At 64.8% G+C, this 23,785-nt stretch overlaps 2 protein-coding genes across 3 annotated transcripts in view; one reads left to right on the top strand and one right to left on the bottom strand.

The window, feature by feature from the left end:
• Window positions 1–486: 486 nt before the first annotated feature.
• PTPN23 (protein tyrosine phosphatase non-receptor type 23) lies at window positions 487–12,299 on the top strand. 2 transcript variants are annotated; one of them, XM_039726583.1, is made up of 23 exons: window positions 487–573; window positions 1,089–1,165; window positions 1,796–1,845; window positions 2,317–2,448; window positions 2,772–2,852; window positions 3,263–3,394; window positions 3,534–3,581; window positions 3,730–3,786; window positions 3,918–3,976; window positions 5,186–5,265; window positions 5,360–5,474; window positions 6,098–6,163; window positions 6,267–6,412; window positions 6,760–7,068; window positions 7,374–7,528; window positions 7,606–7,757; window positions 7,961–8,140; window positions 8,271–9,654; window positions 9,762–9,943; window positions 10,086–10,190; window positions 10,275–10,413; window positions 10,516–10,629; window positions 10,699–12,299. In XM_039726583.1, exons 1-23 carry the CDS (start codon window positions 536–538, stop codon window positions 11,239–11,241), a joined length of 4,344 nt encoding a protein of 1,447 aa, XP_039582517.1. In that variant the 5' UTR covers window positions 487–535; the 3' UTR covers window positions 11,242–12,299. The 2 variants fall into 2 exon arrangements, with proteins under 2 accessions (XP_039582517.1, XP_039582516.1); XM_039726582.1 differs by lacking the exons at window positions 487–573; window positions 1,089–1,165 and adding an exon at window positions 1,463–1,699.
• LOC120510622 (SREBF chaperone) overlaps window positions 11,380–23,785 on the bottom strand; it is a 54,497-nt gene continuing 42,091 nt past the window's right edge. The window contains exons 15-23 of the mRNA XM_039726609.1: window positions 20,972–21,167; window positions 20,021–20,136; window positions 19,389–19,902; window positions 17,605–17,690; window positions 16,945–17,027; window positions 15,961–16,127; window positions 13,904–13,984; window positions 13,133–13,339; window positions 11,380–12,515 (exon numbers count right to left, since the gene is read on the bottom strand). Of these exons, the coding sequence (XP_039582543.1) occupies window positions 12,270–12,515; window positions 13,133–13,339; window positions 13,904–13,984; window positions 15,961–16,127; window positions 16,945–17,027; window positions 17,605–17,690; window positions 19,389–19,902; window positions 20,021–20,136; window positions 20,972–21,167 (1,696 nt within the window). The 3' untranslated portion in view covers window positions 11,380–12,269. The remainder of the gene's footprint in view (window positions 12,516–13,132; window positions 13,340–13,903; window positions 13,985–15,960; window positions 16,128–16,944; window positions 17,028–17,604; window positions 17,691–19,388; window positions 19,903–20,020; window positions 20,137–20,971; window positions 21,168–23,785) is intronic.

The raw sequence follows: 23,785 nt of genomic DNA on the forward strand, positions 1-23,785 counted from the left end.
TCCCAATGCTGTCCCCAGAGCTGTCCCCAGAGCTGTCCCAGAGCTGTCCCAGAGCTGTCCCAGAGCTGTCCCAGAGCTGGTCCCCAGAGCGCCGTCAGCGTTCCCAGGGACTTCGAGGGCTGCAGCACGCTGCGCAAGTACCTGGGGCAGCTGCACTTCCTGCAGAGCCGCATCCCCATGGGCCACGGCCAGGAGGCCGCCGTGCCCGTCACCTGGTGAGGGAGCGGCGTGGGATGGGGTGTCTGGGATGGGGGATCTAGGATGGGATGGGATGGGGGATCCAGGATATGATGGGGTATCTGGGATGGGGGGCTGAGGCAGGCAGGGTGTGGCCGTGCCCATCCCCTGGGGAAGGGCTGCTCCAGGAACCCCCTGAGGAATGGGATCCTGCCTGGGGTGGCACAGGGGGATCCCAGGGGACCCTTGGGGAACGGGGTCCTGCAGAGGGGGGTCCCGGGGACCCTTGGGGAACGGGGTTCCCAGTAGTCTGCGCAAGTACCTGGGGCAGCTGCACTTCCTGCAGAGCCGCATCCCCATGGGCCACGGCCAGGAGGCCGCCGTGCCCGTCACCTGGTGAGGGAGCGGCGTGGGGGTCCGGGGTGGGGTGGGGTGGCTGGGATGGGGTATTCGGGATGGGGGATCCTGAGATGGGAGATCTGGGATGGAATGGGATGGGATGGGATGGGATGGGATGGGATAGGGGATCTGGGATGGGATGGGGGATCCAGGATATGATGGGGTATCTGGGATGGGGGGCTGAGGCAGGCAGGATGTGGCCGTGCCCATCCCCTGGGGAAGGGCTGCTCCAGGAACCCCCTGAGGAATGGGATCCTGCCTGGGGTGGCACAGGGGGATCCCAGGGGACCCTTGGGGATGACAGTGTCCTGCCCGGGGTGGCACAGGGGTGGCACAGTGATGTCCTGGGGGATGTGGTCTTGTCTGGGGTGGCACAGGGGGATCCCAGGGGACCCTTGGGGAACGGGGTCCTGCAGAGGGGGGTCCCGGGGACCCTTGGGGAACGGGGTTCCCAGTAGTTCCTGCTCCTGGGGGAACCCTGGTTGCTCCCTGTGCCGTGCCCCTTCCCCCAGGACTGAGATCTTCTCGGGCAAGGCGGTGACCCACGAGGACATCAAGTACGAGCAGGCCTGTGTCCTCTACAACCTGGGTGAGCTCCCTGGCCCCTGCAGCCCTGGGGTGGGGGTCCGGGGTGGGGTGGGGTGGCTGGGATGGGGTATTCGGGATGGGGGATCCTGAGATGGGAGATCTGGGATGGAATGGGATGGGATGGGATGGGATGGGATGGGATAGGGGATCTGGGATGGGATGGGGGATCCAGGATATGATGGGGTATCTGGGATGGGGGGCTGAGGCAGGCAGGATGTGGCCGTGCCCATCCCCTGGGGAAGGGCTGCTCCAGGAACCCCCTGAGGAATGGGATCCTGCCTGGGGTGGCACAGGGGGATCCCAGGGGACCCTTGGGGAACAGGGTCCTGCCCTGGGGAGCCCTTGGGGAATGGGGTCCTGCAGAGGGGGTCCCAGGGACCCTTGGGGAACGGGGTTCCCAGTAGTTCCTGCTCCTGGGGGACCCCTGTTTGCTCCCTGTGCCGTGCCCCTTCCCCCAGGACTGAGATCTTCTCGGGCAAGGCGGTGACCCACGAGGACATCAAGTACGAGCAGGCCTGTGTCCTCTACAACCTGGGTGAGCTCCCTGGCCCCTGCAGCCCTGGGGCTGCCTGGCCCAGCCCCCGTTCCCAGGGTGCTGGGGTGTCCCTGCTGAGCCCCCCTGTCCCCACAGGAGCCCTGCACTCCATGCTGGGAGCCATGGACAAGCGCGTGTCCGAGGAGGTAACACCCAGCCCTGCCAGCTCTGTCCCCTGGGGCACAGGTGGCACCTGGGCAGGGGCTGTCCCTGTGCTGGGCACTGGCAGCAGCCCGGAGCCCGTGGGGTTTGGGGTGTCCAGGTGCAGGGCGTGGAGGGGCTGGAGCAGAGCTGGGCAGGGGGAGCACCAGGAGGGGACTCAGGAGGAGCCTGGGGACAGCTGGGGGTCAGGCTCTGCTCCCAGGGCACAGGACAAGAGGGAATGGCCTCAAGGGGAGGCTCAGGTGGATATTGGGAATGTTCCTCTGGAAAGGGCTCTCCAGCCCTGGCCCAGCTGCCCGGGGCAGGGCTGCAGTCCCCATCTCTGCAGGAATTTAAAATCCCTGTGGATGTGGCACTTGGGGACATGGTCAGGGCTGGCCTTGGCCGTGCTGGGGGCTGGGTGGACTCCACGATCTGAGGAGTCTTCTCCAAACCCAGCAACTCCATCCCCTCAGGGCATGAAGGTTTCCTGCACCCACTTCCAGTGTGCTGCTGGTGCCTTCACCTACCTGCGGGATCACTTCCCTCATTCCTACAGCGTGGACATGAGCCACCAGATCCTCAGCCTCAACATCAACCTCATGCTGGTAGGAGCTGGGGGCACTGGGACCCCTGAGTGTGTCTGTGGGGCTGTGTTCCCCGTGCCTCCAAGGGCACAGGACCCCAGTGTCCCCCGGGGCTTCTCTGTGGGGTCTGGGCTCTCTCCCAGGGCGGGGAGAAGGAGGTTTGGGAGGCCCTGGGGGATCAGGGAAGGCTCAGTGCCATTGCTGGGCTCTCCCAGCACCCGCAGGGCTGGTATTCCCTGTGCCACACCCACCCCTTGGAGGGGGCTGGAGCCAGTGGGTCCTGCAGGGGTCTGGGCTGTCCCAAGGGCTGGGGACCCTGAACATTCCTCTCTTGTCCCTGGCAGGGCCAGGCACAGGAGTGTCTCCTGGAGAAGTCCATGCTGGACAACAGGAAGAGCTTCCTTGTGGCCCGGATCAGTGCCCAGGTGAGCTCCAGGAGCTGCTCCCAGCACAGCCCTGCTCCCTCTGCTCTGGCATCAGGAGCTGGGGAGGAACCCCGGGCAAGGGCCTGCAGTGACAGGGCACAGGGAATGGGAGATGTGGGGCAGTATTGGCAGGGAATCCTTGCCTGTGAGGTGGGTGAGGCACTGGGGTGGAATTCCCAGAGCAGCTGTGGCTGCCCCTGGTTCCTGGAAGTGCCCAAGGCCGGGCTGGACAGGGCTGGGAGCAGCCTGGGCTGGTGGCAGTCCCTGGCTGTGGTCCCAAACACACCCCTGAGCTCCCCACAACCATTCCCCTGGGTGATCCAGTCCCTGGGCTGGTGCTGGTGATTCCCATCCTGCCCTGCTTCCCCTGGGAGCTGGAACTGTGGAATTCTCCCCGTCCCTCTCCACAGGTGGTGGATTACTACAAGGAGGCCTGCCGGGCCCTGGAGAACTCAGAGACAGCCTCGCTGCTGGGCAAGATCCAGAAGGACTGGAAGAAGCTGGTCCAAATGAAAATCTATTATTTTGCTGCCGTGGCCCACGTGAGTGAGGGGCAGCTGGGGCTGGGGCAGCCTGTGCTCCCATCCCGCCTCGGGGTGCTCCTGGCTGCTCCCTGGGGATTTCCTCCCCTGTCAAAGCTCTCCCTGCAGTTACAGAGCTCTGACCCCAGTTTTCTTCCAGCTGCACATGGGGAAGCAGGCCGAGGAGCAGCAGAAGTTTGGGGAGAGGGTAAGTGGGGCCGTGTCACCCCATTCCATCCTGTCCTGGCAGAGGCTGGGTACCCACAGCCGTGTGCTGCCAGGCTGGGTGCTCTGGCAGGGCTGTGGGCAGCTCTGGGCCTGGTGCCCCGTGCCAGCCCCAGCCCCCTCTCCCGCAGGTCATCTACTTCCAGAGCGCCCTGGACAAGCTCAACGAAGCCATCAAGCTGGCCAAGGTGGGTCCTGCCCTCCCTCTGGGCCGGGGCTGCCAGGCTGAGGAGCAGGACTGGGTGGCTTCAGGGGCTCCCCAGGCCTCTCTGATCCCGTTGGGCTGCTTGGACAGTGATTCCCACCCTCACCCCCACAGGGCCAGCCCGAAACCGTGCAGGAAGCTCTGAGGTTCACCATGGATGTCATTGGTGGGAAGTGAGTCTGGGGCACCCCAGGGAGTCTCCATCCTTTTCTGGGAGTTGGGAATGTTGGTGGGCAGGGAGCCTGGGGAGCGTTCCTGGTGTCCTGACGTGCAGAGCCCAGCACTGCCCCAGGCCCTGGGGAGGGAGGGAGGATGGATGGGGAATGGATGGGGAATGGATGGGGGATGGGGGATGGATGGATGGATGGATGGAGGGAGGATGGATGGGGAATGGATGGGGAATGGATGGGGAATGGATGGGGAATGGATGGGGAATGGATGGGGAATGGATGGGGAATGGATGGGGAATGGATGGGGAATGGATGGGGAATGGATGGGGAATGGATGGGGAATGGATGGGGAATGGATGGGGAATGGATGGGGAATGGATGGGGAATGGATGGGGAATGGATGGGGAATGGATGGGGAATGGATGGGGAATGGATGGGGAATGGATGGGGAATGGATGGGGAATGGATGGGGAATGGATGGGGAATGGATGGGGAATGGATGGGGAATGGATGGGGAATGGATGGGGAATGGATGGGGAATGGATGGGGAATGGATGGGGAATGGATGGGGAATGGATGGGGAATGGATGGGGAATGGATGGGGAATGGATGGGGAATGGATGGGGAATGGATGGGGAATGGATGGGGAATGGATGGGGAATGGATGGGGAATGGATGGGGAATGGATGGGGAATGGATGGGGAATGGATGGGGAATGGATGGGGAATGGATGGGGAATGGATGGGGAATGGATGGGGAATGGATGGGGAATGGATGGGGAATGGATGGGGAATGGATGGGGAATGGATGGGGAATGGATGGGGAATGGATGGGGAATGGATGGGGAATGGATGGGGAATGGATGGGGAATGGATGGGGAATGGATGGGGAATGGATGGGGAATGGATGGGGAATGGATGGGGAATGGATGGGGAATGGATGGGGAATGGATGGGGAATGGATGGGGAATGGATGGGGAATGGATGGGGAATGGATGGGGAATGGATGGGGAATGGATGGGGAATGGATGGGGAATGGATGGGGGATGGATGGTTGGATAGATGGATGGATGGATGGATGGCTGGCTAGCTGCTGTAGGAATTGCTGGAGCAATCCCAGGAGAGCCAGGGTGGCTGAGCCCATTGGGAGCAAGCTTAGGGAGCCAGGAATGCCACCTGCTCCTTCTCTCCCAGCATCACTTCCCATTTCCAGGTACAATTCAGCCAAAAAGGACAACGACTTCATCTACCACGAGGCCGTGCCTGCGCTGGACACTCTGCAGTCTGTCAAAGGTCAGGGGGCCTCGGGGCCCCTGGGGACAGGGACCTGCTGGGACTGAGGGCACAGCCCTTCGGGAGCGGTGCCAGCCCGGGCTGTGTCCCTCAGGTGCCCCCTTGGTGAAGGCTCTGCCCGTGAACCCCACGGACCCCGCGGTCACCGGCCCTGACATCTTTGCCAAGCTGGTGCCCATGGCTGCCCACGAGGCCTCGTCCCTGTACAGGTGTGTCCTGGTCAGCCCTGGTCAGTGTGTCCTGGTCAGCCTGGTCAGTGTGTCCTGGTCAGCCTGGTCAGTGTGTCCTGGTCAGCCCTGGTCAGTGTGTCCTGGTCAGCCCTGGTCAGTGTGTCCTGGTCAGTGTGTCCTGGTCAGCCCTGGTCAGTGTGTCCCGGTCAGCCCTGGTCAGTGTGTCCTGGTCAGCCCTGGTCAGTGTGTCCTGGTCAGCCCTGGTCAGTGTGTCCTGGTCAGTGTGGCCTGGTGAGCCCTGGTCAGTGTGTCCCGGTCAGCCCTGGTCAGTGTGTCCTGGTCAGTGTGTCCTGGTCAGCCCTGGTCAGTGTGTCCCGGTCAGCCCTGGTCAGTGTGTCCTGGTCAGCCCTGGTCAGTGTGTCCTGGTGGTCAGCCCTGGTCAGTGTGTCCCGGTCAGCCCTGGTCAGTGGGTCCTGGTCAGTGTGTCCTGGTCAGCCCTGGTCAGTGTGTCCCGGTCAGCCCTGGTCAGTGTGTCCTGGTCAGCCCTGGTCAGTGTGTCCGGGCTGCAGCCAGGGCAGGGCGGGGTGGCATGGCTGGAGCTGGGGCTGTGGAGCTGCTGGGTGTTTCCCTGCCTCACGGACTGTTCTGCTCTGTGCTCCCAGCGAGGAAAAGGCCAAACTGCTGCGGGATGTGATGGCCAAGATCGAAGCCAAGAACGAAGTGCTGGAGTACGTGAGGGGCCCGGCCCTTCCATCCCACGGTGACCCAGTGCTCCCGAGCCTCTGGAGGGGGCACAGTGCCACCCCTCAGGGGCCCCTCTGTGTCCCACAGCCAGTTCATGGACTCCATGCAGCTGGACCCCGAGACCGTGGACAACCTGGACATGTACAACCACATCCCGCCCGTGCTGATGGAGAAATGCGCCGCGCTCAGCGTGCGCCCCGACACCGTGCGCAACCTCGTGCAGTCCATGCAGGGTGAGGGCTGGGGGCTGGGGCTGCTCCCTGCCTGGGGCTGGGGCCCTGGGGCTGGCACTGCTCCCTGCCTGGGGCTGGCACTGCTCCCTGCCCAGGACTGAGGGTCCTGGGGCCAGCATTATTCCCAAGGTGTTGGGAGTGTTCTCACCGATGGCTGGTTCTGTACTGGCATCCATTCCTGAATCCCAAAGCATTTTCCCTGTGGGAGGGGAGGGGGGATGACCCCAAGGGCATGGGTGCCCAGGAGCCCAGCACCCAACGCCTGGGCTGCCGTGTCCCTGCCTGGCCCCAGGCCTGGGGCAGGCAGGAGGTGTCCCCACGCCCACCAGCCCCCCGTGCCCCCGCAGTGCTCTCGGGGGTCTTCACCGACGTGGAGGCGTCGCTGAAGGAGATCCGGGACCTGCTGGAGGAGGACGAGGCACAGGAGAGGAAGCTGCAGGAGCTGCTGGGGAGGGTCCCGCCGGCCCCAGCGTCCCCCCCGGGGCTGGCCGAGGTGAGCAAGGAGTGCTCCAAGTACCTGGAGCTGCACGAGAAGGCGAGCTTCACCAACACCGAGCTGCACCGCGCCATGAACCTGCACCTGGGCAACCTGCGGCTGCTGGGCGGGCCCCTGGAGCAGGTGCGGGCTGCACTGCCCGCCCCCGCGCTCTCCGAGGGTGAGTCCTGCCCGGGGGGAGGCAGGGCTGTGCCCCTTGAGTGCCCCTGGGCTGGGGGAGGCAGGGCTGTGCCCCTTGTGTGCCCCCGGGGATGGGCAGTGCCCCTGGGCTGGGGGAGGCAGGGCTGTCCCTCGCCGTGTCCCCATGTGTCACCTGGCACTGGCACGGTCTGTGTTAGTGCAGGAATGAACAAAGTGGGCGCTGTTTGGGGACAGGGGGGACAGGGGCTGTCCTGACAGACCCCAGCCCGCGGGTTCCCGGGTTCCTCGGGACCAGCCCCGCCCCTGAGCCCGCCCCACCCCCAGACGACAAACAGGTGCTGCAGAACCTGAAGCGGATCCTGGCCAAGGTGCAGGAGATGCGGGACCAGCGCGTGTCCCTGGAGCAGCAGCTGCGGGAGATGATCCAGAAGGATGACATCACCACCTCGCTGGTCACCACCGACCGCTCCGAGATGAAGGTGGGCCTGGGGCCACCCCCGCGTCCCCCTGGGCCCGCTCTGCCCCGCAGCCCCCCGAGCCTCCCGTGTCCCCGCAGAAGCTCTTTGAGGAGCAGCTGAAGAAGTACGACCAGCTCAAGGTGTACCTGGAGCAGAACCTGGCTGCCCAGGAGAACGTGCTCAAGGCCCTGACAGACGCCAACGTCAAATACGCGGCCGTGCGCAAGGCCCTGGCCGAGGTGGAGCACAAGTGAGTGAGGAGGGGGCTCGGTGCCCAGGAACAGCCCTCCCACCCCGGTATGGGTGTGGGGCCACCACCAGCTTCTGTCCTGCCCCACTGCTGGGCTGTGGTGGCTTTGTCCTGTCCCCGAGGGTCCCACAGGTGCCTGGAGCTGGGTGCCCACCTTTACCCTGGCACTGCGTCCTGCTGAGCCCCTCCGTGCCCTGTCCCAGGTGGAACACGACGGTGCAGACCCTGGTGGCCTCCTACGAGGCCTATGAGGACCTGATGAAGAAGTCCCAGGAGGGGAAGGATTTCTACACGGACCTGGAGGGGAAGGCAGCCAAGCTGCTGGAGCGGGCGCGGGCCGCGTGCCAGGCCAGCGAGGCACACCGGCAGCAGCTGCTGGAGAGGTGGGTGGGCAGCGAGACCCCCGGGGTCAGAAGGGCCTGGGGAGCTGTGGGTGGTGGTCTGGGGGCAGGGGGAGGCTCCTGGTGCCCGTGGGGGGCAGCACCCCCCCTCACTGAGCCCCCTGCCCCCCAGGGAGCTGAAGAAGCAGCCGCCCCCCCGGCCCACGGCCCCCAAGCCCCCCCTGCAGAAGAAGCCGCTGGACGAGGCCGGGGGCCCCGAGGCCGCCGAGCTGGGCTCGCTGGAGCTGCCGGAGGAGCTGCGGAGCCTCCCCCCGGAGCTGCTACCCGGGCCCCTGGGCACACTGCCCGCCCTGCCCGGGGGGCTGCGGCCCGCCGAGCCCTACGTGCTGCCGGGGGGGGCGGCCAGCGCCCCGCTGCCCCCCCTGGCCCCCGCCGCCCCCTTCCCGGGGCACTACCGCCTGCCCGGGCCCTTCCCTGCCCCCGCGGGGCTCCCGGGGCAGCTCCTTGCGCCCGCCCGTGCCGGGGCTGGGCGGCCACGAGCCCCCGGGCACCCGCCCGGCCACCACCACGGTGGACAGCGTCCAGGCGCCCATCTCCAGCTGCTCCGTGCCCCCCCGGGCACCCGCGGGCCCCTTCCTGCCCCCCCAGCGCCCGGGGGTGCCCCCAGCACCCTTCCCCTACCCCGCGGGGGGGGTGCAGCCCTTCGGGGCGCCCGCTCAGGCCGCCTTCCCCCCGGCACAGCCCCCGCCCGCCTTCGCCCAGGGCCCGCAGCAGTTCCCCGCGGGTCCCTTCCTGCCCCCGGGCCGAGCCCAGGCGCCCCTGCCCTTCCAGCAGCCGCCCCGGGTCCCGCTGGCGCAGTTCCCGCAGCAGCAGCAGCGCTTCACGGCTCCCGGGGCCCCGCTGCCGCCCCAGCTGTACCCGCTGCCGGGGCAGGACCCGCTGCCCCCCGCGGGGCTCGCCCCGCACCCGGGGGCCGTGCCCTTCCCCAGGACCCCCGCGCAGAGCGGCCCCCCGGCGCTGGGCGGGCTGCCCCCCGTGTCCCCCGCCCTGCCCTTCTGCCCCAGCCCGGCTCCCCCCGGCGCCCCGCTGCCCCCGGGCACCATGGCCCTGGGTCCGGGCTCATCGAGGCCGACCCGTACGCGGAGCCCGAGCGCGTGCGGCGGCTGCTGGCGGAGCTGGAGCGGTTCCGCGGCCTGGCCGAGCGGCTGGAGCGGCCCGCGCCCGGCGGCGGCTCCGAGCTGGACGCGCTCTGGAAGGAGCTGCAGGAGGCGCAGGAGCGCGACGCCCGGCAGCGCTCCATCGCCATCGCCCGCTGCTACTCCATGAAGAACCGGCACCAGGACATCATGCCCTACGACCGCAACCGCGTCGTGCTGCGCTCGGGCAAGGACGACTACATCAACGCCAGCCGCGTGGAGGACCTGTCCCCGTACTGCCCCGCGCTCATCGCCACGCAGGCCCCGCTGCTCGGCACCGCCGCCGACTTCTGGCTCATGATCTACGAGCAGAAGGTGTCCGTGGTCGTCATGCTGGTGTCCGAGCAGGAGCTGGACAAGGTGCGTCCCGTCCCGGGGGCGGGGGGTCCCGGGGGTGGCACGCCCTGCCCGGTGCCCCCTGCGGGGCCCGAGGCTCCCGGGCTGGCTGACGGCCCGTCCCGCGGCAGAAGGTGCTCCGGTACTTCCCGTCGGAGCGGGGCCAGCCCGTGGCGCACGGGCCCCTGAGCGTGGTGCTGACCAGCCTGCGGGTGACCCCCACGCACGTGGAGCGGATGCTGACGCTGCAGTACCGGGACCAGAGCCTCAAGCGCACCGTGGCGCACCTCCAGTTCACCTCCTGGCCTGAGCTGTACGCGGGGGCACAAAGGGGGGCTCGGGGGGCCCTGATCTGCGGTGGGGGCAGTTCTGGGACCTCGGCTCCGGGGCTGGGGAGGGGGTTTGGGGGGCCTGAGTGCAGAGCCCCCCCAGCGAGCGTGTGTCCCCCACGCCAGGGGCCTGCCCGACAGCAAGGGGAGCCTGCTGCGCTTCATCCAGGAGGTGCACGGCCACTACCTGCACCAGCGGCCGCTGCACACGCCGGTGGTGGTGCACTGCAGGTGAGCCGGCCGGGGCTCCCGGGGCGGGCCGGGGCGGCTCCCGGTGCTCCGCCGGTCCGTCACGGCTCGGGGCTGTCCCCGCAGCTCCGGCGTGGGTCGCACCGGCGCCTTCTGCCTGCTGTACGCCGCCGTGCAGGAGCTGGAGGCCGGGAACGGCATCCCGGACCTGGCGCAGCTGGTGAGGCGGATGCGGCAGCAGCGCAAGCACATGCTGCAGGAGAAGGTACCGCGGGCGGGCGGGGGGCTGCAGCCGCGGGGGCGGGGGGCTGCACACCCCCGGGCCTCGCCGTGTCCCCCCGGGCCTCACCGTGTCCCCTCCCCGCAGCTGCACCTCAAGTTCTGCTTCGAGGCCGTGCTGCTCCACGCCGAGCAGCTGCTGCTGCGCCACGGCGTGGGCGGCCCCAGCCTGGCCAAGCCCCCCAGCAGCACCTCCCCCAAGGTGGGTGTCGGGCCGGGCCGGGGGGCTCTGGGGAGCTCTGCCGGGGCTCACGGGGCCGCTCTCCCCCAGCTGTACTTCCAGCAGGACCCGCAGGACCTGGTGCTGGGGGGGGACGTGCCCATCAGCTCCATCCAGGCCACCATCGCCAAGCTCAGCATCAAAGCGGGGGGGCCCGGCGCCGAGTCCGGCGAGGGCTGGGGGGCGGACCCCGGCCCCGCTCCCGACCCCGTGGAGCCCGAGGCGCCGCCGGCCGTCCCCGACGGCCTCGTGGATGGTGTCGGTGCCCCCGAGCCCCCCGCCCCGGGGCCGCCCCTCCCCGAGGCGCCGGGTGACACAGAGAGCAGCAACCACGTCGGGGGGGAGAGCCCCGAGGGGCCGGGGGCGCCGGCAGAGCCCCCCGCTGCCCCCCCTGCCGCCTCCTCCTCGTCCCTGGAGCTGCTGGCCTCGCTGACGCCCGAGGCCTTCAGCCTGGACGCGTCCCTCAAGGGCAAGCAGCGCATGAACAAGCAGAACTTCCTGCAGGCACAGCCGGGCGAGGGGCTGCGGGCGCCCCGGCCCAGCGACGACCCCCTCAGCATGCTCGACCCCCTCTGGACCCTCAACAAGGCGTGAGGGGGGCGGGGGCCCCCCGGCCCCCAGCCCCGCTTTGTTTGACTCCAGGTAGAACTGACTTTTTCAGCTCTTTGCTACTAAAATAAAGCGAGTTTATCTGCAGGGCCGCGTGCTGCCGGGCAGGGGGGCGGAGCGGGCTCGGGTTAGTTCCGTTTAATGGATGTTCCGCACACGTTATAAAACACGATCGGTACAAAAAGCGTCCCCTGTACAGCACAAAGGTACAGCTGCGCCAAGGCCACCCGCGGGGTGGGCCGGCTCCCGGGGTCCCCCTGCCCCGGGCCGCCGCCGCCTCTACAATCACCGGGGGTCGAGAACGGAGCCAGGGCGGCTCGGGGCACGGGCCGGGGCCGGTCCGAGCGGGGCCCGTGCCCGGGGGAGCCCCGGCTGCCGCCCCGGGCCCCTCCCCAGCGCCTGCAGGAGGGGGGCGAGAGCTCCGCCCGCTCCCAACCTGAGAAAAGCCTCCTCTGGCCCCGCAGCGGGAGGAGGAGGAAGGGGAGGAGGAGGAGGAAGGTGCTATTGCTGCAGGAGGGAGCCGGGCGGGGCAGCTGTGCCAGGGCACGGCCAGGGCAGCGCTGCCGGGGCTGGGCCCCGCGCCCCCTGCCCCAATAAATAACTATTTACAGCGTATAAATAAATAGAGTGGGGGCAGCTGCGGCCCCGGGCGGGCTCGGGCGGGGCCCTGCCGCGCCCTAAGGCACGAGGGGGCCGAGCCGCGCCCGGGACGGGCCGGTCCCGCTCCCGGTCCTGGTCCGGTTCTCTCCCGGCTGCCACCCGGGGCTGTTCCGTGTCCTGGGGCGGTGCTGGGCCGGCACAGCCGCCGCTGGGTGTCCGGCCTGGGAGCCACCCCGCTGTCCCCGCCCTGCCCCGTGTCCGTGTGCACGGTGGCGCTGCCGGGGCTCCCCGAGGTGCCGGACCGGGGAGAGCAGAGGGGGGCGGCCCCACCCCGCCCGGTGGCACGGATGGAGCACGGAGCAGGGCCCGGTCCCTCTCCGGCACAGCCCAGCCCCGCCGGCCCCTCGTGCTGCTCAGTCCAACTTCTCCAGCACCGAGGGCACGTAGACCAGGCTGAGCTCGCTGCCGAAGTTGCAGACGATGGCGGCGTTCTCCAGCACCAGGATCTGCCGCGCCGGCTGCGACTCGTTGCTCTTGCCCAGGTAGACGGTCTGCAGCAGGTCCCCGTAGCCGATGTCCCAGAAGGACACGCAGCCCTGGCCCCCTGTCACCAGCAGGTTGTCGGAGATGACGCCCAGGCTGGCGCCGCAGCCCAGCTCCTGCGGGACAGAGGGCGGGGAGCTGAGCCGGGGCTGCGGGGGCACGGCCCGCTGCCACACCCGGCCCGGGCGGGGCCTCTGAGTGTCCCGGGGAGGCTCAGATGGAACCCGGCCTCCTCGGCCTCCAAACACAGCAGGGTCTGGAGGGGGCCTGGAAAACCCAGGAGGACCCCTAAGGGTGTGAGGTGGAGCTGGGATAAAGGGGCTCAGCCTGGAGAAAAGGAGGCTCAGGGGTCCAGGTGTCCTCACAAGGGGGGACCTTGTGGCTCTGCACAGCTCCTGCCAGGAGGGGACAGCCAGGGGGTTGGGCTGTGCTCCAGGGAACAGGGACAGGAGCAGAGGGAACGGCCTCAGGCTGGGCCAGGGCAGCTCAGGGTGGACACAGCAGGAATTTCCCCATGGAAAGGGTGATTAGACTTTGGAAGGGGCTGCCCGGGGTAGCACAGCAGCCTCCTTCCCTGGAAGGATTTAAAGCCCTGTGGATGTGGCACCTGGGGACAGGATCTGTGCTGGCCTTGGCAGCACGGGGTGTGGCTGCACTCCGTGGTCTCCGAGGGTTTTCCAACCCCATTAATTCCGGTTTCCCGTTAAGCCCCCCAGCTGCCCCCAGGCCCCACCTGCTGGATGGAGTAGAGCTTGATGCCCGAGCTGCGGTCCCAGATGCTGATGACGTCGTCCAGGCCGCTGCTGATGACGCAGGACGTGGTGCAGGTCAGCGAGGTGACGTCCCCGCGGTGGGCGAACATGTGGCTGACACGGCTGCCCGTCAGCACGTCCCACAGGCAGATGGCCCCGTCCTGGCCCCCGCTGGCCAGCACCATGGTCTGTGGGGCACGGGGCCACGTCAGGGCCAGGGCACGCGCAGGAGGTGAGCCAGCGTGGGCTGCACCCCTGCACTGCCAGCCCGGGGCCTCCCTGCCTGTTCCTGAGCTTGAGCAGGCTGGGGGAACAGAGCCCTGGGCCCCAGGAGCCCCAGAGGCACCTGAGGTCAGGGGGTGGGGGGTGACAGTGGTCATGGGGTACCTGGGGTGGGGGAGCACACTGGGGACTCCCACTCCTCCCAGGGACTGGGGGCAGAGCCTCCCTGGGGACCCAGACCCCATTTCAGGCCTGCTCAGCCCCAGCTGGCAGTGCAGGAACAGGGATTCCCTGCTCCAGAAGGACAGAGCAGCAGGAGATCTCCAGGGGAAGACTGCTGAGCTCACAGTGAACTGGGGGAAAACTCTGCCTCGGCCAGAGAGAGATGGAGGGAGCCAGGTGAGTGCCTCCAGCTGAGCCACTGGCTCGGGGATGGGACCAGGGATGGGCTGAGGTGTGATCTCAAGGGGGGGCTCAGGTACCAGCCCCGTGAGGAGGCAGGTGGGGCCCAGGCCCAGCAGCCCCCGTACCTGGTCGATGTACACGGCAGTGATGGCTCCCGAGTGGCCCTGCAGGGTGAACAGGCAGCACGAGTCCTCCAGCCGGAACACCTGGGGCAGGAGAGGCCCAGTGAGGCTCGGGGTGTGCCACCCGAGCTCCCCACGGCACAGCAGGGCACCCTGGTCCCGCTGTGGCACAGCCAGAGCCCTCAGCAGGGCCAGGGGCACGGGGTGCTGCAGGGCAGGGCCAGGTCACGGCTGGGGGCAGTGCCAGGGTGGTCACAGGGCAGTGACTGCACAGCTGAAGGGGAAGGGGACACCCCAGAACCTGGGTCTGCCACTCAGGTGTGTCACAGCAGCCTCATGGAATGCTCCAGGCTGGGGTACAGGGGCTGGGAACATCCTGGGGTGCTGCTGGACGTGACCAGCTGTGCCCAGGTGGGAAACAGGCCAACAGCACCTGCATTGTGTCAAAACCAGTGTGGCCACAAGGCCTGGGAAGGGACTGTCCCCTGTGCTGGCCCTGCTGAGGGGTCTCACATCCTGGGGGCTGCTTTGGGTCCCCCCCAACAGGAAGACCTGAAGGGGCTGGAGCTTGTCCAGGGAATGGAGCTGGGAAGGGAATGGAGCCCCAGGAGGGGCTGAGGGAGCTGGGAAGGGGCTGAGCCTGGAGAAAAGGGGGCTCAGGGGGGACCTTGTGGCTCTGCACAGCTCCTGCCAGGAGGGGACAGCCGGGGGGTCGGGCTGTGCTCCAGGGAACAGGGACAGGAGGAGAGGGAAGGTTTAGGTTGGCTATTGGGAAAGCTCCTCCATGGAAAGGGCGGTCAGGCATTGGAAGGGGCTGCCAGGGCACTGGTGGATTCCCCATCCCTGAATGGATTTAAAAGCCACGTGGATGTGGCACTTGGGGACATGGGTTAGTGGTGGCCTTGCAGTGCTGGGGACTGACTGGACTTGACAGTCGTGAAGAGCTGTCCCCACCTCAGTGATTCCACAATTCTGACATCACCCATTCCCGAGGGACTCAGCTCAGGGTGACGCTCTGGGCTCTGTCCTTTGACTCCTCGCTGAGCAGACCCCAGGGTCCCCCCGGTGCCCGCTCACCGCAGGGTGTGCTCGTGGCTGAGCAGACCCCCGAGCCCCCCGGTGCCCGCTCACCTGCAGGGTGTGCTCGTGGCTGAGCAGCCCCCCGTGCCCTCCCTGGTGCCCGCTCACCGCAGGCTGTGCTCCTGGCTGAGCCCCCTGTGCCCCCCAGTGCCCGCTCACCCGCAGGGTGTGGTCCTGGCTGAGCTGCCCCCCGTGCCCTCCCTGGTGCCCGCTCACCCGCAGGGTGTGGTCCTGGCTGAGCTGCCCCCCGTGCCCTCCCTGGTGCCCGCTCACCCGCAGGGTGTGGTCCTGGCTGAGCCCCCCGTGCCCTCCCCGGTGCCCACTGACCCGCAGGGTGTGCTCCTGGCAGAGCTGCCCCCGGTGCCCCCGAGTGCCCCCAGCCGCAGGGTGTGCTCCTGGCTGAGCCCCCCGTGCCCTCCCCGGTGCCCACTGACCCGCAGGGTGTGCTCCTGGCAGAGCTGCCCCCGGTGCCCCCGAGTGCCCCCAGTGCCCGCTCACCGCAGGGTGTGCTCGTGGCTGAGCAGCCCCCCGTGCCCTCCCTGGTGCCCGCTCACCGCAGGCTGTGCTCCTGGCTGAGCCCCCTGTGCCCCCCAGTGCCCGCTCACCCGCAGGGTGTGGTCCTGGCTGAGCTGCCCCCCGTGCCCTCCCTGGTGCCCGCTCACCGCAGGCTGTGCTCCTGGCTGAGCCCCCTGTGCCCCCCAGTGCCCGCTCACCGCAGGGTGTGCTCCTGGCGGAGCTGCCCCCGGTGCCCCCGAGCCCCCCAGTGCCCGCTCACCCGCAGGGTGTGGTCCTGGCTGCCGGTGACCAGGCGGCCGGCGGCGGCCCTGAGCGCGGTGATGGGTTTGTGGTGGGCGCAGGCCACGCTGTGCGTCAGCCGGCAGCGCAGCGCGGCCCCGCGGCACAGCTCCGCTCACCCGTAGGGTGTGCTCCTGGCTGAGCAGACCCCCGTGCCCTCCCTGGTGCCCGCGGTGCCCGCTCACCCGCAGGGTGTGGTCCTGGCTGCCGGTGACCAGGCGGCCGGCGGCGGCCCTGAGCGCGGTGATGGGTTTGTGGTGGGCGCAGGCCACGCTGTGCGTCAGCCGGCAGCGCAGCGCGGCCCCGCGGCACAGCTCCGGCGACGGCGGCACGCTGCTCCTGCCCGGGGCTCCTGCGGGCAGCACGGGGCTCAGCTGGGCACGGCCCCTCGGGGCTCAGCTGGGCACGGCCCCGCGGGGCTCAGCTGGGCACGGCCCCTCGGTGTGCCACCGCGGGGCTCTGGGGAACGGCTCTGGGGAACTGGGGCGTGGGACTGCAGCTAAGGACGGCTGCAGGGGGGCCTCCAGGGGCAGGGAATTCCACACTGCTTTGGGGTGGAAGGGCCCTCAAAGCCCATCCAGTCCCACACCCACCTGCCAGGGGCAGGGGCACCTCCCACCATCCCAGGGGCAGGGACACCTCCCACCATCCCAGGGGCAGGGACACTTTCCACCATCCCAGGGGCAGGGACACTTTCTGCTGTCCCCAGTTTCTCCTGGGATAGCCCCCTCCAGCCCAGCCTTGGATGGGACAGCCACAGCTTCTCCAGGAAATTCATCCCAGTGCCTCGCCACTCTCTCAGGGAGGAATCTCTCCCCAGTATCCCATCTGAATCATCCCCTCTATTCTCTCCAGGAGCAAAGGAACCCCCTGCTCTAACCAGGCACCCCACGGGCCCCTCTGGGCTGGGCTGTGGCTGTGCCAAGGGCTCGGGCTGTTCCCAGGATGGGAGCAGTGAGACAGAGAGAGAGAAGTGGCAGGAGCAAAGGGCAGCATGGGATGGTGTCTGAGCACAGGGAGCTCCCTCAGCTGGGCACAGCTCCGGGTGCTTCTGAGCAGGCACCACCAGAGCTGAAGGGGGCGTGAGGAAGACTCAGCTGCGAGGAGGAAGAGGGAGGAGGGGAAGGCAGGAGCCCAGGGCAGTGCACTGACATTCCAACACCGCTCACCTCGGAACTGCAGGTGGTTCAGGGACGTGTGTGTCTCCAGAGAGAAGAAATCCAAGGAGCCATTCAGCCGGGCAGCCACGATCCTGAAGGACAGACGTGGGGGCTGAGGGGGCCCTCCTCAATCCTGGACACCCCCAGGCCAAGCACAGACCAGCCACCCCTGGGAGGAGGCTGCAGAGCTGGGCTGGGAGACTGGACACAGCTCCAAATGGACTGGACAGTGGCAGTGCCTCTGAACAGCAGTGACCCAAAGGTGTCCCAGCCTGAAACCCTCTGGATATTCAGCTGCTGGCAAGGCTGAGGGCTGAAGAACTGGCTGCTGGAGCAGCCCTGGAGCCAGGAAAGCTGGTGGGAGGGGGATTCACAGAGGAGTAGGCTGGATGGGAGGTTGGACAGCAAGAAAAGGTGGCTGGGCACTGAATGGGCTCCCCTGGGAACAGTGACAGCTCCAGAGCTCAGGAGTGTCTGGAGAAAGCTCTCAGGCACAGGCTGGGGTTCTTGGGTGCCTTGGGCAGGGCCAGGGGTTGGACTCCATGATCCCTGGGGGCCCCTTCCAGCTCAGGATATTCCATGACACTGATTCCAAGGAAGAGCTGAGCCTCTGCTGCTGGGAGCTGCTGGGAAGGTTGGGGATCTGCCAGCACCTGCACAAGGAGTTACCTGTTGTTGAGGAAGACGAGGGCAGTGATGCCAGATTGTCCTTCATCATTGCTGCTGCGGAGGGTCCCCTCGATGGCATCCCACACCTGGGGGAGGAGGGGACACTGCAGTGACACTGGCCAGAGGGGCACTGGACACAGGGGGAACTGGGATCCTGAACAGCTCTGTGTGCTCTGCTCCCAACCCCGAGCTGAGTGAGCAGGTCACAGCCCCTGTGCCTGATTCCAGGCTGTGTGACCTCCTGCCTGCCATTGCTGCATCCCTGCTCCTGCTCTCCATCCTGTTACTGCATCCCTGCTCCTCATCTCCATCCTCCTGTTACTGTGTCCCTCTGCTCCTCCATCTCCACCTCTGTTACTGCATCCCTGCTCCCCACCGCCACATCCCTGTTACTATGTCCCTACTCATCTCCCCGTTACTGTGTCCCTGCTCCTCATCGCCACATCCCTGTTACTATGTCCCTACTCATCTCCCCGCTGTTACTACATCCCTGCTCCTCACTGCCACATCCCTGTTACTATGTCCCTACTCATCTCCCCGTTACTGTGTCCCTGCTCCTCATCGCCACATCCCTGTTACTATGTCCCTACTCATCTCCCCCTGTTACTGTGTCCCTGCTCCTCATCTCCATCTCCACCTCCCTGCTCCTGTAGCCCTGCTCCTCATCTCCACCTGTTACTGTGTCCCTACTCCTCATTTCCTCCTCTGTTACTGTGTCCCTCTTCCTCATCTCCACCTCCCTGCTACTCTGTCCCTGCTCCTCATCTCCATTTCTTGTTACTATGTCCCTGCTCATCTCCACCCTTTACTGTGTTCCTGCTCCTCATCTCATTCTCCTTGTTAGTGTCCCCACTCCACCTCTGCTCCTGTAGCCCTGCTCATCTCCATTCCCTGTTACTGTGTCCCTGCTCATCTCCACCCATTACTGTGTTCCTGCTCCTCATCTCATTCTCCTTGTTAGTGTCCCCACTCCACCTCTGCTCCTGTAGCCCTGCTCATCTCCATTCCATTACTGTGTCCCTGCTCCTCCTCACCACCTCCCTGCTACCTGTTTGTCATCTCCACCTGTTACTGTGTCCCTGTTCCTCATCTCCACCTCTGTTACTGCATCCCTGCTCCTCATCTCCATCTTCTTGTTACTATGTCCCTGCTCATCTCCACCTCTGTGACTGTGTCCCTGTTTGTCATCTCCACCTGTTTCTGTGTCCCTGCTCCTCATCTCCATCTCCACCTCCCTGCTCCTGTAGCCCTGCTCATCTCCACCTGTTACTGTGTTCCTGCTCCTCGTCTCCTCCTGTTACCGTGTCCCTGCTCCTCATCTCCATTCCCTGTTACTGTGTCCCTACTCCTCATCTCATTGTTGTTAGTGTCCCCACTCCACCTCTGCTCCTGTATCCCTGCTCATCTCCACCTCTGTTACTGTGCCCCTGCTCCTCATCTCCATTCCCTGTTACTGTGTCCCTACTCCTCATCTCATTGTTGTTAGTGTCCCCACTCCACCTCTGCTCCTGTATCCCTGCTCCTCTCCACCTCTGTGTCCCTGCTCCTCATCTCCAATTCCCTGTTCCGTGTCCCTGCTCCTCATCGCCACCTCCCTGCTACTGTCCCTGCTCATCTCCACCCGTTACTGTGTTCCTGTTCCTCACCTCCATCTCCACCTCTGTGACTGTGTCCCTGCTCATCTCCATTCCCTGTTACTGTGTCCCAGCTCCTCACCTCCACCTCTGCCCCTGTGTCCCCTCTCCTGACCTCCTCCTTCCCCTAGCTGTGTCCCTGCTCCTCACCTCCAGCTTCCCATTACTCCTGCCAGCCACGATCAGGTTCCCCTGCAGCTCCAGGCTCCAGATGGAGCTCTCCAGGTCCCCTGCCCAGGACGGCGGGGCGGGGGGTTTGTCGCAGCCCGCGCAGGGCTCGTCCCCGAGGCCGTCGCCGTCGGCCGGGCCGGGGCCATGCGGGGCCGGCAGCCCCGGGAGGGCGCTGCTCCTGCAGCCGGGGCCGCCGTGCTCCTCGTACACCTTCCCCACCAGGCTGCTGAAGTCGTATCCCGAGCCCTTGTGGCGAGCGCCCACGGCCCGCAGCCGCGGCTCCGACTCGGCCGCCTTGGCGTGCTCCAGGAAGTTGGTGTCGATGAGGGAGGTGAGGTCGGGCTGGTCACAGAACAGGGGGGGCTGCGGGGGCCCCAGCAGCCGCTTCAGCTGGTGGCTGCTCTCAAAGGAGTCCTCCAGCCCGTTCTTGCCCTCCGGGCTGGGGTCCCAGCCCTCCTGGTAGTCGAAGATGCCGCTGCTGTCCCTGCGCAGCCTGGAGGGAGGACAAAGCTCAGCGCCGGGGCTGCGGGCTGTGGGGGAGCAGGGCTGCGGGGGAGCAGGGCTGCGGGGGAGCAGGGCTGTGGGGACACGGGGACACGGGCAGGCCGTACCTGGGCTTGGGGATGACGGTGAGGCAGTCGCCCGTCTGCGCGTCCCACACGCGGATCTGCCCCACCAGGCAGCAGCTCACCAGCAGCATCCCGTCGCTGGCCAGGCACTCGATGTCCTGCGGGGGAGGAAGGAAGGCACAGCTCAGTGGGGCACCACCGGGGCCTCTGGATCCTGAACACAGCCCGGTGTGGGGGCACAACTGCAGGGATGATGGATTTGGTGTCAAAACTGGCTGGGTTAGCAACTGAGGCACAGACATCCATGGAAGGGTCTGAGGCCAGGCTGGACAGGGCTTGTGGAAGGTGTCCCTGCCATGGCAGGGATGGCACTGGATGAGTTTCAAGGTCTCTTTCAACCCAAACCACTCTGGGATTCCAGGATCTCTGCCCAGAGACCTCAGTGTGCACTGGACTGCTGCAAATTCAATTCCATCTGTCTTGCCTTCCCTAAAGAGTTCCGTCCCAGTCTGAAGGCAGGATCAGGAGCAGACACAGCTTTCCTGGCAGACACAGCCTAGCACTGCAAACTCCTCTGTCTGAATGCCAAGAGCTTTGTTTCATCTCAGAACAGGAAGAATCCCAGACTCATTCTAGCTGGAAAAGCCCTCCCAGACCACGGAGTCACACCTGTGACTGATCCCCATCCCATCACCCAGCCCAGGGCACCAGTGCCACATGCAGGGCAGCGAGTGCCACATCCAGAGCTCCGAGTGCCACATCCAGAGTGCCACGTCCAGGGCACCAGTGCCACATCCAGGGCCACCAGTGCCACACCCAGCTGTCCCCTGGAGCTCAGCAATGTGCAGGTATCCCAGCAAAGCAGGGAACGGGAGCAGAGGCGGTGATGGTGGGAACTGCAGCCAGGCAGCCCCAGGAGGAGCTGAGAGCGTGCTGCAGGAATTTCACGCCCCAATAACCTTTCCTTAGGTGCTGTTCCTCAGCTGGACGTACCATGAGGTGTCCCCTGAGGACCAGGGGCACGATCTCGGTCTCGGGGGGCGAGTAGCCGTAGTCGTCGCAGGGCAGGTCCCCGCGGCGGCGCCGGCCCGGCCCGTTCTGCCCGTAGTTCTTGGGGCACAGCACCCGGTACAGGCAGAACAGCAGCAGCACCAGCAAGATGCCTGACGCCAGCCCCAGAGCAGCCACCCTGCGGGAGACACACACCAGGCAAGGAGGTAAGAAAATAAACTCCAGTTTCTAGTCCACGGGTAGATTTGGGAAGTGTCGTGCCAGGATTACTCATGTGCCGGTCTGAATTTCTCAGCTGAGAAAGCTTGTCAACAAATTACAGAGGTTTGTTGGAAATTAAGGGGGGCTTAATGGGAAAATGACAATTTCCACACGATTTTGAGGCTTTTCAGTAAGGGAAGTAATGAGTAACTAAGATTTTAAGAAAACACCAGCTGGGGATGGGATAACAGTGTGTTCAGCACGTGCAGATTCAGGCAGGGGTTGTGAGCTGTTGTCTCCACAGAGATGGGAGCTCCTTGCACCAGAGTTTGATCTGACTCCAAATAAACCATTATCAAATTATATCCAGGTGGTGGCTGCCCTTGGATCCCTGGCAGTGCCCAAGGCTAGGTTGGACAGGGCTTGGAGCAGCCTGGGACAGTGGGAGGTGTCCCTGCCATGGCACAGAGTGGGACTGGATTAGTTTTAAGGTCCCTTTATGAAATCACATTTAAACCCCCATTCTGCCCTCGTCACCCTGTGACCAGCCCCACACTGCAGCAGGAGCCCATTCCTGCTCTCAGCTGAGGGGAGTCTGCCAGGATGCATCCACTTCCCTTTGCACTGGAGCACGCCGAGCCCTGGCAGCGAAGCTCCAGGAGCTTCCTCCCCTCCCAGCAGATCACAGCCCGAGGCAGCCCCAGCTGGGGCAGTTAGTTACTTGTAGAGGGTGACAGTTACTTGCAGAGGGTGACATTAGTTAGTTACTTGTACAGGGTGACAGTAGTTACTCACAGAGGGTGACATTAGTTACTTGTACAGGGTGACATCAGTTACTTGTACAGGGTGACATCAGTTACTTGTAGAGGGTGACATTAGTTAGTTACTTGTACAGGGTGACAGTAGTTACTCACAGAGGGTGACATTAGTTACTCGCAGAGGGGGACATCAGTTACTTGTAGAGGGGGACATCAGTTAGTTACTTGTACAGGGTGACAGTAGTTACTCACAGAGGGGGACATTAGTTACTTGTACAGGGGGACAGTAGTTACTCACAGAGGGGGACATTAGTTACTTGTACAGGGGGACAGTAGTTACTCACAGAGGGGGACATTAGTTACTTGTACAGGGGGACAGTAGTTACTCACAGAGGGGGACATTAGTTACTTGTACAGGGGGACAGTAGTTACTCACAGAGGGGGACATTAGTTACTTGTACAGGGGGACAGTAGTTACTCACAGAGGGGGACATTAGTTACTTGTACAGGGGGACAGTAGTTACTCACAGAGGGGGACATTAGTTACTTGTACAGGGGGACAGTAGTTACTCACAGAGGGGGACATTAGTTACTTGTACAGGGGGACAGTAGTTACTCACAGAGGGGGACATTAGTTACTTGTACAGGGGGACAGTAGTTACTCACAGAGGGGGACATTAGTTACTTGTACAGGGGGACAGTAGTTACTCACAGAGGGGGACATTAGTTACTTGTACAGGGGGACAGTAGTTACTCACAGAGGGGGACATTAGTTACTTGTACAGGGGGACAGTAGTTACTCACAGAGGGGGACATTAGTTACTTGTACAGGGGGACAGTAGTTACTCACAGAGGGGGACATTAGTTACTTGTACAGGGGGACAGTAGTTACTCACAGAGGGGGACATTAGTTACTTGTACAGGGGGACAGTAGTTACTCACAGAGGGGGACATTAGTTACTTGTACAGGGGGACAGTAGTTACTCACAGAGGGGGACATTAGTTACTTGTACAGGGGGACAGTAGTTACTCACAGAGGGGGACATTAGTTACTTGTACAGGGGGACAGTAGTTACTCACAGAGGGGGACATTAGTTACTTGTACAGGGGGACAGTAGTTACTCACAGAGGGGGACATTAGTTACTTGTACAGGGGGACAGTAGTTACTCACAGAGGGGGACATTAGTTACTTGTACAGGGGGACAGTAGTTACTCACAGAGGGGGACATTAGTTACTTGTACAGGGGGACAGTAGTTACTCACAGAGGGGGACATTAGTTACTTGTACAGGGGGACAGTAGTTACTCACAGAGGGGGACATTAGTTACTTGTACAGGGGGACAGTAGTTACTCACAGAGGGGGACATTAGTTACTTGTACAGGGGGACAGTAGTTACTCACAGAGGGGGACATTAGTTACTTGTACAGGGGGACAGTAGTTACTCACAGAGGGGGACATTAGTTACTTGTACAGGGGGACAGTAGTTACTCACAGAGGGGGACATTAGTTACTTGTACAGGGGGACAGTAGTTACTCACAGAGGGGGACATTAGTTACTTGTACAGGGGGACAGTAGTTACTCACAGAGGGGGACATTAGTTACTTGTACAGGGGGACAGTAGTTACTCACAGAGGGGGACATTAGTTACTTGTACAGGGGGACAGTAGTTACTCACAGAGGGGGACATTAGTTACTTGTACAGGGGGACAGTAGTTACTCACAGAGGGGGACATTAGTTACTTGTACAGGGGGACAGTAGTTACTCACAGAGGGGGACATTAGTTACTTGTACAGGGGGACAGTAGTTACTCACAGAGGGGGACATTAGTTACTT

This window comes from Passer montanus, unplaced genomic scaffold, assembly GCF_014805655.1.
Source record: "Passer montanus isolate IOZ18808 unplaced genomic scaffold, ASM1480565v1 scaffold59, whole genome shotgun sequence".
Lineage (NCBI taxonomy): Eukaryota > Metazoa > Chordata > Aves > Passeriformes > Passeridae > Passer > Passer montanus.

What these genes read in the sequence shown, in the direction of transcription:
- PTPN23 (XM_039726583.1), top strand. Translation starts at nt 536, where the DNA reads ATGGGCCACGGCCAGGAGGCCGCCGTGCCCGTCACCTG. An exon ending in TGGCCCGGATCAGTGCCCAG is followed by an intron (nt 2,853 to 3,262) that starts GTGAGCTCCAGG and finishes CCCTCTCCACAG; the next exon opens with GTGGTGGATTACTACAAGGA. An exon ending in TTCACCTCCTGGCCTGAGCT is followed by an intron (nt 9,944 to 10,085) that starts GTACGCGGGGGC and finishes CCCCCACGCCAG; the next exon opens with GGGCCTGCCCGACAGCAAGG.